Source organism: Centroberyx gerrardi, chromosome 2, assembly GCF_048128805.1.
Source record: "Centroberyx gerrardi isolate f3 chromosome 2, fCenGer3.hap1.cur.20231027, whole genome shotgun sequence".
Classification (NCBI taxonomy): domain Eukaryota; kingdom Metazoa; phylum Chordata; class Actinopteri; order Beryciformes; family Berycidae; genus Centroberyx; species Centroberyx gerrardi.
The window spans coordinates 24742742-24756468 of NC_135998.1; the positions used below are offsets into that span (position 1 = coordinate 24742742).

The 13727-nt window shown below is 40.8% G+C and overlaps 2 protein-coding genes across 3 annotated transcripts; one reads left to right on the top strand and one right to left on the bottom strand.

The window, feature by feature from the left end:
• Positions 1-939: 939 nt before the first annotated feature.
• On the top strand, positions 940-5862 carry ankra2 (ankyrin repeat, family A (RFXANK-like), 2). Its single transcript, XM_071912040.2, has 9 exons — positions 940-1016; positions 1315-1718; positions 1858-2016; positions 2133-2198; positions 3015-3112; positions 3286-3411; positions 3648-3714; positions 3889-3969; positions 4679-5862. The coding sequence occupies exons 2-9, from the start codon at positions 1427-1429 to the stop codon at positions 4732-4734; spliced, it is 945 nt and encodes a 314-aa protein (XP_071768141.1). The 5' UTR covers positions 940-1016; positions 1315-1426; the 3' UTR covers positions 4735-5862.
• Positions 5863-6063: 201 nt separating this feature from the next.
• On the bottom strand, positions 6064-13061 carry btf3 (basic transcription factor 3). 2 transcript variants are annotated; one of them, XM_071912042.2, is made up of 6 exons: positions 13006-13061; positions 9183-9251; positions 8410-8523; positions 8088-8289; positions 7853-7909; positions 6064-6609 (listed from the first exon to the last, which is right to left on the bottom strand). In XM_071912042.2, exons 2-6 carry the CDS (start codon positions 9249-9251, stop codon positions 6563-6565), a joined length of 489 nt encoding a protein of 162 aa, XP_071768143.1. In that variant the 5' UTR covers positions 13006-13061; the 3' UTR covers positions 6064-6562. The 2 variants fall into 2 exon arrangements, with proteins under 2 accessions (XP_071768143.1, XP_071768142.1); XM_071912041.2 differs by having other exon boundaries at positions 12943-13058.
• Positions 13062-13727: the final 666 nt, after the last annotated feature.

Here is a 13727-nt window from a genome sequence, read left to right on the forward strand (position 1 = left end):
GCATGAAACCGCATACACCTTTTGAACGTAGTCTTCATTGTATTGGTTAACTCTCTTATAGGTTTTACAGAATAAGCAAAACGTCCAGCTGCTTTCATCTAGCCTACACATTGTTCTCAGAAAATGTACCTTTTCCAGATGTTACTGTAATTGATCATCATATCTGTACTGTTTTCATTTTAAGTATTGTAGTACAATACAATATTTTAAACAAATGTGCATATTTGTTTATTTCAAATGCTTCAGTTATTTGATTACTGTAATAATGGTTAAACAATGTTAATAAAAGTTACTTTACTTTATTCTTTTCATTGAATTCTAATGTTGGCCCAATGGTTTGAAATGATTTGCTCAGTATTTACCCACCAGGCAAAACTACATTGAACCAAGGTCTTGGCCCAAAGTTGTCCCGATGCAGGTTCACCACACCACTGGCTTGCTTCTTGGGAAGATGATCTGTCTCATAAAAATTACTTGGTCTGTGGGCATTGTCGATCATTGTACAAAGCCTTTCCTTACAAGGTAGATGGTCTTGTCTTAAAATCTGTGGTGGTACCAACTTACTTGACCTGTATGACCTGTGTCACATGACATGAATATTTCTCTATTTTTCGAAATTGAGCAATGGACCATAATTAATTGTTTTTCGCTGCCATCTGGGTCCAAGCTATATGAACCCCAGGACTCACAGGAGTTCCATGTCTAAAATGCCACTGTGTAAGAGTGTATGTATAAGATATGTAATATCTTACAGTAATAAATAATTGAATCCGAGGAGTAGGCAGGTATAAGACATATTTCCTCAATGATGATTTCAACCCATATGTGCAGTTTATCTTTCTAAATATCTGGGAGATGGCCCTGCAACTAATGGTGAAGATTTACACAGAATGCACCTTTATGAGCATGAACGCGTTGTTTAGTGCGCATGCGCAAATCTATCAAAACAACGACAGTAGAGTCTGAGTATAGACACGACTGCTCGAGGATATCACAGAATAACAATGCCTTATCGGGTAAGAAATGTTGTCTTTGTTTCAGAGAACAGTTGTGTTGATAGTTACGGTGGATGTTCAGTTTACCGTGTTTCGGTGTTAGATATCGATTTGGGCCAGTTCGTGTAGCTAACGGTGACCTTACGCTAGCTAACTTAGCTAGCCTGCTAACTGATAGCTAACCACCTATCATTGTTATCTGACGATAGCTTAGCATCTATCACGTTAAACCTCAATAAGTGGTAATCGTCATATGAATGAAGACAACATATTTGTGCTATGAACTTGGCATTTCAAATGAATTGTCTCTCCACTCTAGGCTTGCAGTGGCTGCAGTGTAACGTCAGTGTGGTAGTTCAGGTAGCGGTGACCAGAGCTAGTCAGCCCTCATCCTCACCAGGCATCAACCTCCGGCCAGGAAGCAGCCAGTGATGGATGCAGTGTCGGCATCAGACAGGACAGACTGTCCTATGGTGTCTGAGGAAATGGAGGGGATCTGTGTAATGCCGGACATGAGTGCCATCAAGACTGAACAGTCAGTGGGTGCAAGCCCAGTTGATACAGGTACACAAAACGTGGCCATGGGGATCAAGTTCATCCTGCCCAACCGCTTTGACATGAATGTGTGCTCAAGATTCGTCAAGTCTCTCAATGAGGAGGACAGCAAGAACATCCAAGACCAGGTCAACTCCGATCTAGAGGTGGCTTCTGTTTTATTCAAAGGTAACAAGGGGATCCCTATTTTCCTATATTCCAAGTTAACTTTACATGAGATGTAGTTACATCTTCATTTGGCTATCCATCATTGGCAATGTAACTGATGTAGGCCTACTTGCCACTAATTGGTTTCTGTCCTTTTCAGCGGAGTGCAACATCCAAACCTCTCCCTCACCGGGTATACAAGTACGTCATGTTTACACCCCATCCACTACCAAACATTTCTCCCCCATCAAACAGTCCACCACACTCACCAATAAACACCGTGGCAATGAGGTTTCTTCCACGCCTCTTCTGGTGCACTGTAAGTACCACAAGATTTTAAGTTAATATTTTTATGTTTTATGTTTTCTGTCATGAACTGATTATTTAGGCCATAAAAGATGCTAACTATCACATGTGTATTTCTTGTCCTTTCAGCATTGTCCATTCATCAGCTAGCAGCACAAGGAGAAATGGTGTTTCTTGCCAGCAGGATTGAACAAGGTAGGCAGCTCTTCAGTATAAACAAACAAGTGTAATTCTTCAGAGCCATGCAGTCTTTTGTGTTGCTGATACAATATCAAGTGATTACACCATAAGGCCACGTCATCAAATGTGTTGGCTATGTTCAAAATCATGTTAACTTCTGCTAATGATATCCAGTTTAAAATGCCAAGTATTCAGCTGATAGACAATCTGAAGCCATAATTCATCAAATTGTACTTTTCAGGCAGTCATTTTGATAACTGGTAGTGTTTACTGACAAGTACCTTGTGACTCCACAAAGCAGGAACAATGTAGTTTGTGCTGGAAATAAAGATTGTCAACTTTTATTCCACACATATTTTCTATTGCAAGGACATTGCAATGTTTGTAATTTCTTGTCCTGTTTTTTTTTTTAATTTTCGTTCCTATTGACACCTGGTGCCATCAGCAAATGACCTTTCAATCAAAATAATATGACCCCAAACCTGGTCTACAGCTAATGTAAAATAGTGAAATGACAATACTAACAAATTGGGAAAAAAACAGTGGTGTTTTTATTTCACTTTAATGTTGAATTGAGATAAGGAATACTGCTAATAATATATAAATGAGATAGTAATATATTATAATGTCAAAAATATAGTAGTTATATATAGACAAGTAAATTAGATTTTTGTAACACAGAAGAACAATAAAGGCACAATGGTAATAAACATTAAAAGTATGTATAATATTTTAGCTGTTGTCCTGATTGATTAGGAATGTGCATGTGAGGTGATCGTGACCATGTTGGTTCCTTTTATTTACCTTTTTATTTATTTGTCATAATGATAGAGACTGTGATCAATCTGCAAGATGAGGAAGGCTTCACCCCCCTGATGTGGGCAGCTGCACACGGACAAATAGCTGTTGTTGAGTTCCTGCTCCAAAATGTACGGAAAAACACATCCAAGAGAACTGACTTGATCTATAATTTAAATCCTGTAATGCTAAAATGTATGCACTTAAATCCTGTCAGTCAGTTGTTCACAAATGCATGGTTTCACCTTTGTAGACCATGTTATCTTCATTTATGTTTGTCATTCTATATTGTTCTTCACCTTAGGGTGCTGACCCCAACCTCCTGGCCAAAGGGAGGGAAAGTGCCTTGTCCTTGGCCTGCAGTAAGGGATATACTGATATTGTGAAGATGCTCATTGATTGTGGTGTTGATGTCAACGAATATGACTGGGTAAGGCATTACCACGGCATGCAGAGTACTAATGTTTCACTTTGTACACATTGAATGACTTGTATCTTAAATGGAAATCAATAGAATAGGACAATAAAAATAATGGTGGGATATAAGGGATTTGCCAGGTACAGTACACACTAATCTCTCAGTCACTTTTAGCTGGAGGTTTAACATTGGTCTTGACATGAAAGAAAGCCCTGTGCTTTACCCTGCGGCCTGTTGTGATGTTTCAGAATGGAGGCGCCCCTCTGCTGTATGCCGTCCACGGGAATCACGTACGCTGTGTCGAAATCCTGTTAGGTGAGAACTACTCTTCATCGCCATATGGTCAAATATCCATTTGGATAAATGCTCTATATGACTTAATGCATTTCTTTATAGACAAACTTGGCAATGCAGATGTATTTAGGCAATATTTTGTATTGTCCCATATGAATATGTGCAGTAATTAGGTATTGGCATGTTTGTTTCCAGAAAGTGGGGCTGATCCTACCATCGAGTCAGATTCTGGATTCAATGCGATGGACATGGCTGTGGCTATGGGCCATCGGAATGGTATGTATATTAAAAAACATGGGGAAAACACCACATTTTTGAATATGTTGAAAGATAAGAGACCTTCCTTGTGTAGGGGTTGCAGTAATTCCTCATGACACCCCTGTTATGAAATTAGACGCCTGTGTTTCAATTCAGTTATTTAACCAAAGCCATGCCTACTCGGGACCCCGTCACAGGCGTGTGTGCAGTGAACAGTGCAACCAAAGAATGATTTTCCATTTTCAGATTGTTTCATTTGATTGTCAGAGGAGGCTGAAAACTATTCAGCATTTCACAAGAAAGAAAGCAAATATTAGAGAAAAATCAAAGACATGACAGTAAATGTGTATAGTAGAAATGTTTTTTTCCTATCCCATAAATTATCTTGCGACTCCCTGGAGGGTCCTGAGCCCCAGGTGGAGAACCACCATTTAAACAAGGCAGTTTAGATTTCTTCTGAAAGAAGAGAATACAGAATGGAGTTTGTACCTTACTTGGATCAAACCAGAAAAGAAAGAAAGTGAATACTGGCAAAAATATTCACTCTTAAATGGCCAGTTAGTAGTATGTTCTTGTTCTAAGCAGTGAGAAGCATCTGTGTGCACAGGCCGTCCACAACCTGGAGCACCAGCACGTCTATCTTGACACTGAAAGGCATTGCAATGTAGGATGTTTTTTTCTAAGAGTATCAAAGCACAGCTTTATTCATTAAAATGTTTCTGTTTAGTTCAACAGGTGATGGAAGCACACTTACTGAAGTTGCTAATGGGAATCAGAGAGTAACCTGTAAAGCCCGAGGACAGCAGTCAGATACTGGAGGCACAGCTGAGCGGTCAGAGCGATGCTGGGCTGTGGACAATCATGTAGCATGCCCAGACTACAGGAACATTTTGATCCAGAAACTGATATTTCAAAGGCGTTACTTGATGTCAATGTTATTTTGTGGGCAAGATTGGGCACAGATACACAAGAGTGCTGTGTGAGTTTTCAAATTGATATCTAATAATGTTCATTCAAGCCGTTTTTGCACTTTTTAAATTTTCACATGGAATATGGAGTAACAAATTGGATCAGGATGGACTGACGGCACGTCGATGTTGAAGAACAGAGAAGAAGAATGTAAGCATGGGCGTACATGGGCAAAAGTGCTCACTCTCACTCCACCTGTACCATGCAGCCAAATGGGTAGTTTTAACCAAGCATGTTTTTACAGTCCATGGTTTTGTTTTGTCATTCTGTTAATGGAGATGGCATTACATGCTGTCATTATTTCTTCCCATCCTTTTTTTGTATTTCAGCGGTTTAAGTGTTTTTCCATTAACTTATCAACTATAATAATGAGTTTGAAAGTAACTACTGAAAATTTCACAGACATGTTAGAAGTTGAATTGCCTCATGTAAGTACAGTCTTGTTTTAACATGAACACATTGGTGAGCCCACGCCTCCCTATAAATTAGCCCCTCAAAGACTGGTAGGTGGGTTGAAAAGAACTCAGTGTGCTTTTGTGAATCTGCCATGCTGTTTGTAGATCCTGAAGACGTCTGCGTTGGCTGTGTTGAGTTTATTTATTTCAATAATTTTGACATTGTGTGTTGTGTGGTAAGGATGGTTAAAATCCCATGTAGATGTAAGTCACATTGTGATACTAACTTTCCAATATGGTGTTATGAATTTAAAAGAACCTCACAAGATTGAACTGTCCCACAAGGCTATTGTGGTGCTGTTTGCCACTGTATGGGCGTGCTTGTGTTTTATATAACAGTGATTCTAAGTGCTGCATCAAGTGATAACTTATATTGGCCTGGCCTCATTCTGTAGGGGCATCACTTCATTTAAAGGCAAGCCAAAAAAGTCAAACCACTGTTGTTGATAATCACTGAAATGAAACTGTTGAGTTATTCAAGTAAAAGTGCAAACATTCTTTTGTAACTGTATTCAATAGTGTCAGATTGTCAAGAATGAAACACTCATTTACTCTTTGCTGCCCACTTCTTAACTTAGATGTATACCGGGGTAAACAAAAAAAAAGCACATTGACCAATCTACAGAAGGGCAACCATGTTATCACTGGAAATTGTACTTGAGGAAAAGATGAATTTCAGTTACCTATATTGACAGTAGCAAAGGTTTATTCCAGACATGGTGGTTTTAGCAAGGCTGCAGAGAAATCGGGTTCAGTAACATGGAGGAAACAGATGCACAGCAGGAGCTTTAGACACCACATTTGATACAATCTCTGACTCAGGCTGGACATCGAGACCACAGAACACAAAAAAGCATTTGGAGAGTCTGGTGGAAAATAGTCGAGGTGGAAAGAGTACTGAAATACCTTACTCAAGTACAAGTACTGCTACCTCAGTTAATTTTTACTGAAGTCAGTAAGATAATTCACTAAAGAGTACTCAAGTACTTAATTACTTTTGAGTAAAAACTGTTCAGGTGTCGCCCATGTTACAAAATCCACCCACCCCCAAAGGTGACAAGTTATCCGTCTACTCAGGTCCTAGAGTAGTTGTAACTAGTGACTTTCCACCTCTTCAAATATAGAAAAACATCTTGTGCCGCACATGGTCCTGTCAAGCTTTGACACCCCAGGGAGTCCCATTTCCTTTAGTTTGCCTCATCCTTGGAAGCCTCGTCAAAATTCTCCACCAGATCTGAAACAACAAAAGATTCGGCGGTAAATTTAATGAGTCAGGGAGAAAGGCATGCCCATCTGCACAAAAGACTCTCACAAGTGCCAGAACACAATTCAGGAAAAGTGTGTTTATCTGAAACATGATACCAGGTGTAACGCAATCCCAATGCTCTGCTCATCTCTCCCACTCTTCTAAAGATTGAGATGTGCTCGGCATATGGGGCCCTCGCAACTGCTCAAAGCAGCTGTGAAAATTGTGGCATCGAGGATCAAAAGGTTGGCCTCAATTGCTCGATGAAATGTGAGAAATCTGCCTTTCCAATTTCTGGCTCAGAGGGTTGAGGGTTAAAATGGGAACAATTCAAAAGGTCTGAATATACATGTTCCTTCAGTGGGGGAACAAAAAAGAAACTTAACTCCAATAATAACATGATGGCAATGGCCGTTAACCCCTGTGTCATCAGGCTTCAACTGCTCCTATTGCTGAATACATGTGTAATCGTTTGTTACATTAGTGAAAACTTGGGTTACAGGAAGAGAGCCCTGGGAAAAGCTGGGATAATTGTAATGGCAACCTCATGTGTTTGGCCCATTTTCTCCACAAAGAAAAGCAAACTGGATTTTAAGAACTTATAAACAACGAACACAAGTTTCAAACACTAAAGCCCTCACCACACCATCATCTAAAGTCATTGATGGATCCCCTCAGCGTGACCCCTTTCACAAGCCAAAAGAAAGCAAACCTGCCACGGTTATTTAACGGAGAGAGAAAATACATGCCCAGATGTAGACCTAACTGGAACTTAAAGAGTCAGACAATCTTAGACAAGTGTATAAATAACGACGAGTGTAAAAGAGCATTTCCAAGCTGCAAAGAAGTAGACGCAAGATGAACAAATTAGATTCGTTCTACTTGCGTCTAACTGAAATTATTTTTAGTCCCGTGACAGCTCTATGGATCGCTATGTCGGTCCGTCGCTCTGTTCACCACTTTTGGTCACGTGGGTGAAAGTGTGCCACGGGGAGTTAGACTGCAGACTCTCAATCGGGAGACCAGACTTCTTAGTCTTGTTATCATTCTTGTCTCCAACATTGATACTACATTTATTTTAACGTTAAAATTCTTGACCGCCTTGTGAATAACTGCAGTTTGCCTGCTTTAAATTGACTTTTTAATTATCTCGACCAAAAGGGCTGACTACCGTACATAGACAGTTGAAGGTACCACAGTTAAATGCAAAATGAGGCATTTCAGAACTCACCTGGAACTTCATCATCTTCTTCCTCTACTGTTGCAATTGGTGCTTTTCCATCTGTAGCTGTAAGAACAGAAGCAGAGCGGTCAGCATTGCCTAGCTCCTAGAAACAATTTAGGTAATGACCTGAGGGCAAGAACCCTCTCTCCCAATATGTTTGCTAAACAGAAAATACAGAAATGAATCCAAAACGTTATATATGCTACATGATAGCTTCCACCAACGCGTCCTGCACACTGACCCTGTTTGGGCAAGGCCTCCGCCAGTCTTCTGAGGCTCGTCAGGCTGTCGGCTCCCAGCTGGTTCAGGATGCCAGGCAGCATCTCTGTCAGTTGCTTGGTCTCAGCGTGGCCGGTGATAGTGAAGGTGTTGGCTGCAAGGGAGGCCTGCACTTTGGGATTGTTGAAGTGGATAACCGTTCCCTGGTTTGTGAACATGTTGACCTGTAACAGAATCATTTTTATGTATTTAATATTAAAATGACAGCTACTATTGAAACAAAAGAAGCATCTTTGAATCACACTGTGGCAAAAATGAGATGAGGATAAAAGAATTTTGCCTACCTCTTCAATACCAGAAATATTGTTGACACCAAGTTTCTTTAAGGAGAACTGAAGCTTCTTGTCATCTGCAGTTGCTGTTCTGTGTACAACCTTCTTCTTTCTGCGAGCACTACCCTATGGGACATTAACACAAAGATGTTTGTGTGTGAACTTAAAGTACTTAACAAAGAAGTGCAGGCTATCAGTGCATTCTCTATTTGGTCAAACATAGCCCCATTGGCTGGATCTGGCCCACAACACATTTTTAAATGGCCCAAAAACTGATTCTTGTTTGTCGTCTATTCATTTTCATTCACCTTCTCCACATCTCAACTGGCCCACAGTACAGTCTTGCCTAAAATTACTGCTAAGCAATAGCTTTATGAATAAAACCGCACATTCTCATAGGAAACTGGAGGATTGGCCAGTTGTTCAGAGTGCCAGTTTTATGTTGCCTCATTCCCCGAGTTAAGAGCCTCCTGCAGCCAGGTTACTTTGCCTATGCAACTACGTAGGACCGTTCCCTCCTGTCATGTTAGAGCACAGCCTCTGAATTCTGACTCACACGTTTGATCATTTCCAGTGAATTAAAACTGAATGAATGCCTCCTGTTGTGTACATTATGAGTAATTTCCATGACTGTATGTAATGTAATGTAATACTTTAACACCCCAGTTCTAACCCCCTAGAAAAGCATGTGTTAAAAGCATGCAAAAATAGCAGAAATGGTGGTGTCCTTTGCAGAAAATGTGCCATTTCATGTAACCTGCAGTAATATTTATTTTGTCGATTACCTTTCCGCCGATGCGGACTTGTGCCTGAAGTTTAGCAAGTTTTTCTTGATTCATAATTGTTTCTTTCATCTGAAAAACAAAAAAAGTACAAAACATCACACTAGAGTCAACAACACAGTTGATCCACATAATGACTCCAGGTTTAACATACACTTATGTATTTTTTTTTAATTGAATCTTTTAGGCATTTAGCATTTATCCACAGTGATACCATATCTCACCAACACAGAAGCAGCCAATAACATGGGTTACAATGGATAAAAACAGCAGTATCAACAGAGCAGAATACATAAGAAATAATCCACTGTTGAAAATACACAAAGCAGGTTAAGACACCATGATGCAGCACACCATGCACCTAGGGAGGTCAAACTTTCTGCTTGCAATGTAATGACGGGAGTTGCACACAAAACAAAACTGACTTCTTAGCTTAAATAAATGTATGAAATTAGATTAGATGAAACCATGAACTATTTTTCCTAAGTAAATTTGCAGCTCTACACCATGACAGTCTTGATAAGCTAGAAACTATTATGGTTATTTGACTGGGCAAGGCTTTTACCTACAGTTAACAGTAATCAACGGGATCATACGAAAACTAACAAGTCTGTGCAAAGTTGCAGTAGCAGACCATTGCAGTAACTGCCATGCATGGACAGCTGAACGAAAAAAATCCTCATCAAAGACGTTGCTGCAATCAGTTTGTAACAAGTTTAGTAACAGTTTAAGTTTTCCTGGAGTGAAAATTCTTAGGCAGCTGCCTTGTGCTTCCCAGCCTGCCTTAGACATTTTTGGCTACTAGGTGTGTTACAACAGTAAAGCGCAATGTAGCCTACATGCTATGTTCAGGATATATATTTGCTTCACAAAAACAGCGATTTTGCACTGGGAATATTATAGTCCGCTAACGATGCAGTAGCAAGTTAGCTAATACCAGCCAATAAAAAGTGAGACTTTTGCCTCACTTTAAGCTAGTACCTGAGCAAATATCAGATACTAAAGAAACTGACTCACTAAATTAAATATCACCAAAAATGGATGGGAATACAAGCCTAGCCTGTCATTCTGAATGTGGGGAAAGTAGTGAATCACATCAGCAGTTCAGGAATCTGGCTTCTCTACTTGACTCTGACCAGCCTTGGAGGCACTATAGACCACTAATCTGCCTGTAAGGAGGCTAGAAAACATCAAAGCCTACACCTTATTAGTCTGCCTCCAAGGCCAGTATTCAATTAATATAATCAACCCAGTAGGAGTCTAAACCCTATTATATCAGATAAGCATGTCATGATTTGACTAATTACGTGCCTAGGAGGCTACACTAAACTATCAAACTATATTAAAGGAGAGTGCTATATGATCAGCCCTGCGCTGATGGAAATAAGACCCTGGAAGGAGGATGCAACGTGAACCAGCACGTATCATGTATCAAGTATCATTTCATATCAGTCTAAAAGATTACACCTGTAAAAACCAGCCTGGAGGAAGGCTGGTTTGGTAGTGAATCACAGCGTTTCCCACAGGTTGTCAGGTTACTTTGGTGGCATGAGGAGGCAGGGTAACTGATGACTTATTAGTGTTTCATTTAGCGAGCCAATCTAGAAGCTAATGGCATTGCAACTTTAGCTGACTATAATACTTCCATCTGATTATCGAGGTTACATTTCCAACTGTCTCTCCATTCAGTTTGTGTTGGCACAGACACAACGTGACTCAAAGGTGAGCAGATGAGCTTTGCAATAAGCTGTCTGCACTTGGCAGCATTAAATCTTGATTGTTTGAGAACTAGCCTGCATCAGCGAGAACTGCCAGCTTTATGCATCACAGCACTTGAAATGAGTCCAAAACAAAAAATTACTTGGCAGGCTGATAATTTACCTGGGCAGGCCACCGACAGATTAACATTGTTTGAACATTGTATGGGAACCACTGAATTGCATCAGCAGTTCAGGAATCTGGTTTCCCTCTTGACTCAGACCAGCCTTGGAGGCAGCGCAGACCACTACTCAGTCTGTAAGGATGCTGGAAAACATGAACGCACTCCGAAGCAGCAATGGAACTAGCATGGTTTCTTGACAGCTTCAGAGGCCAAATCGAATACGAGATGTCAGGCTGAGGCTATACTTTGGCAAATGTAGCACGCAAAGCATGCAAGCTGGCTAACATAGTTGCTGGTAGCCAAGCAACAAAAGTGGCTTTGACCCAATCCAGAATTCAGCAAGGCGGATGCTGAAATTGCTGTCGTCGTTTACTGTCCCCATTGAAACAAAAACCACACTGGAACGCCATTCGGCTAATGCCTGGCTATAGCGTAACCTAGCAACCACCGCACGTACCATACAACCATCTGGGGATGAGATTTGGAAACATTAGTGCAGTAATCTAGACGTAGGAAAGAGAACATGGATATAATGGTCAAGAAATGTAGGTTGTAGTTACTAGCTAGCTATCAACGGTTTCAACGCGGCGGACATAAAGAGCTACACTTTAGTAGTTTACATTAACCCTATTGATTGATTCATGCACATGACCCAGAGGCGTGTCCCAGGACATTTTCTGGTTGGGAGGGGGACTAAAGCCTAGATGAGCATAGCGTTCAATGCGTAGCATACAATCGGGACAAGGTTAGTTGCTGGGCTGCGGATTACACTGGTGACGTGTGATTGGTTAAATGCTAAGGGGCGAGATGAGCAGTCCAGCCTGCAATCTCACAGGCCTCCGTGGGGTCAAGACAGACAGGCAGGCCTGCCAGGCAAGGTTCAAACCTGACACACTTCACTGTGTCTGCACTACTGTTTGTGCTTTCTAAAACATAACGGTCATAACGGCCTGCCCACTCTCCTTTAAAAAACAAAACAAAACACCATAATGTTATAAACATGTGAGCCTACATGTTATTTTCCCAATCCAATTTAGTTCAAAAAATGTATTAAGGTTCAGGGTAGAGATTGCTGACAGCGGAGGTCTGCAGCTAGATAAGAGAACAATAACATTAAATTATGGTTGTAAGACTATGATTGTGTCATTTTAAAAAAAAATCCGAAAAAATGTTATTTTCTCTCTAGTAATAATCATATCAGCCCTCAAAAAATTGCAATCAGTCGACCTTTAAAGGTTTATGACGAGAGCATCAGCCAATACCTCCATAGAGGACTAACAAAACCTTACAAAGCATCTTATCTTAGTACGTGCAGCTGGGACACAAGTGAGAAAAAGAAGATTCTGGTTCATCGAGACACACACACACACACACACACACACACACACACACACACACACACACACACAAAGAGCAGCAGTACTGGTGTGGGTGTGGTAGCCGGCGGTGAGACCATGTATTCAAACCGATAAGCAGACTCAAAACAGGCCGGTATCAGGAGCTGTCAGTATCACACTGACCAAGCCTTCAGTTGATTAGCTAACGATAGCTACACATCGTTTGCATTGGCTGTATTGACATCAGCGATCAAACAGACACATATAATTGGTTGTGGGAAACAAAACAAGCTAACAGAACAACAAGTAACGTTAGGTCGGTTTAAGTTAACGTTTGTTGACTAATTTAGCAAACAACTGTACCAAGACGAGCTGTGGTTTAACTTGTTATGAACATAAACTTGTAGGCTAACTTTAGCTACTTCGCTAGCTGAGAGAGCTGGCCGGCCTGTCACTCACAGCCTCTCGCACAGCTCCTTCACCACACACACAACCATGAACCCCGGCAGATTTCAGCCATCTTTTGAACAAGGCTTTCGTTTACCTCTCGTCGTCGGATCAGGGGCAAACAGTGCAGAGAAGAAGGTATTTAAAGCTCCTCACTGACCTGTAAACTAACAGCAGACACATGCGGGGAGCAAGATGGAAGCGAGAGAGGAGGGAGGAAGTGACGTGCGTCAAGAAAGTGCAGATGAGAAAGGGGTTGATGAGGGAGGGGGTGCGGGGGTGGGGGCAGAATGAGAAATAGTTTAATCTCACAGTAATTTAATTCACTAGAAATTACCATGACAGAATGTGAAAGGATGACTATTTTAATCATGGGTTTCACTCTCACTACTATTATCTCCCCACTTCTAGCCTACATCATCAACAACAAATAAATTCCTGTATGGTTGGCCCTGGGAACATAATATTAGGCTATTAAATGGAGATGTGTGTTTATCTGGGAGTTTGTGATATGAAAGATGTTGAGAACCCCTGCTCTTAAATATAGTAGATCAAATCATCTTACAAGTCTCATCATTTTGCCTATGAAGGACTTAGGTTACCTATCATCCTTTATCCTATATATATTGGGCTTCTGTATGAATGCTGACTTTGGATTATGGCACAAAGGATTGCAACATCAAATCCTGTGTATTGGTAAATGCTTATCCCTTATGCCAAAAAATGCAGGACACTGCTCTCAAAAGAAGATCCTTGTATGTTTCAATGCTGATTGGATTGCCTGAATTAATTGATTAGCTAACAAGGACACACAGTGTCATAGCTGCGAAGCAACCAACACAGTTCAGCAGTGTTGCAGAGAGGAGGCGAGTGAATGATCCT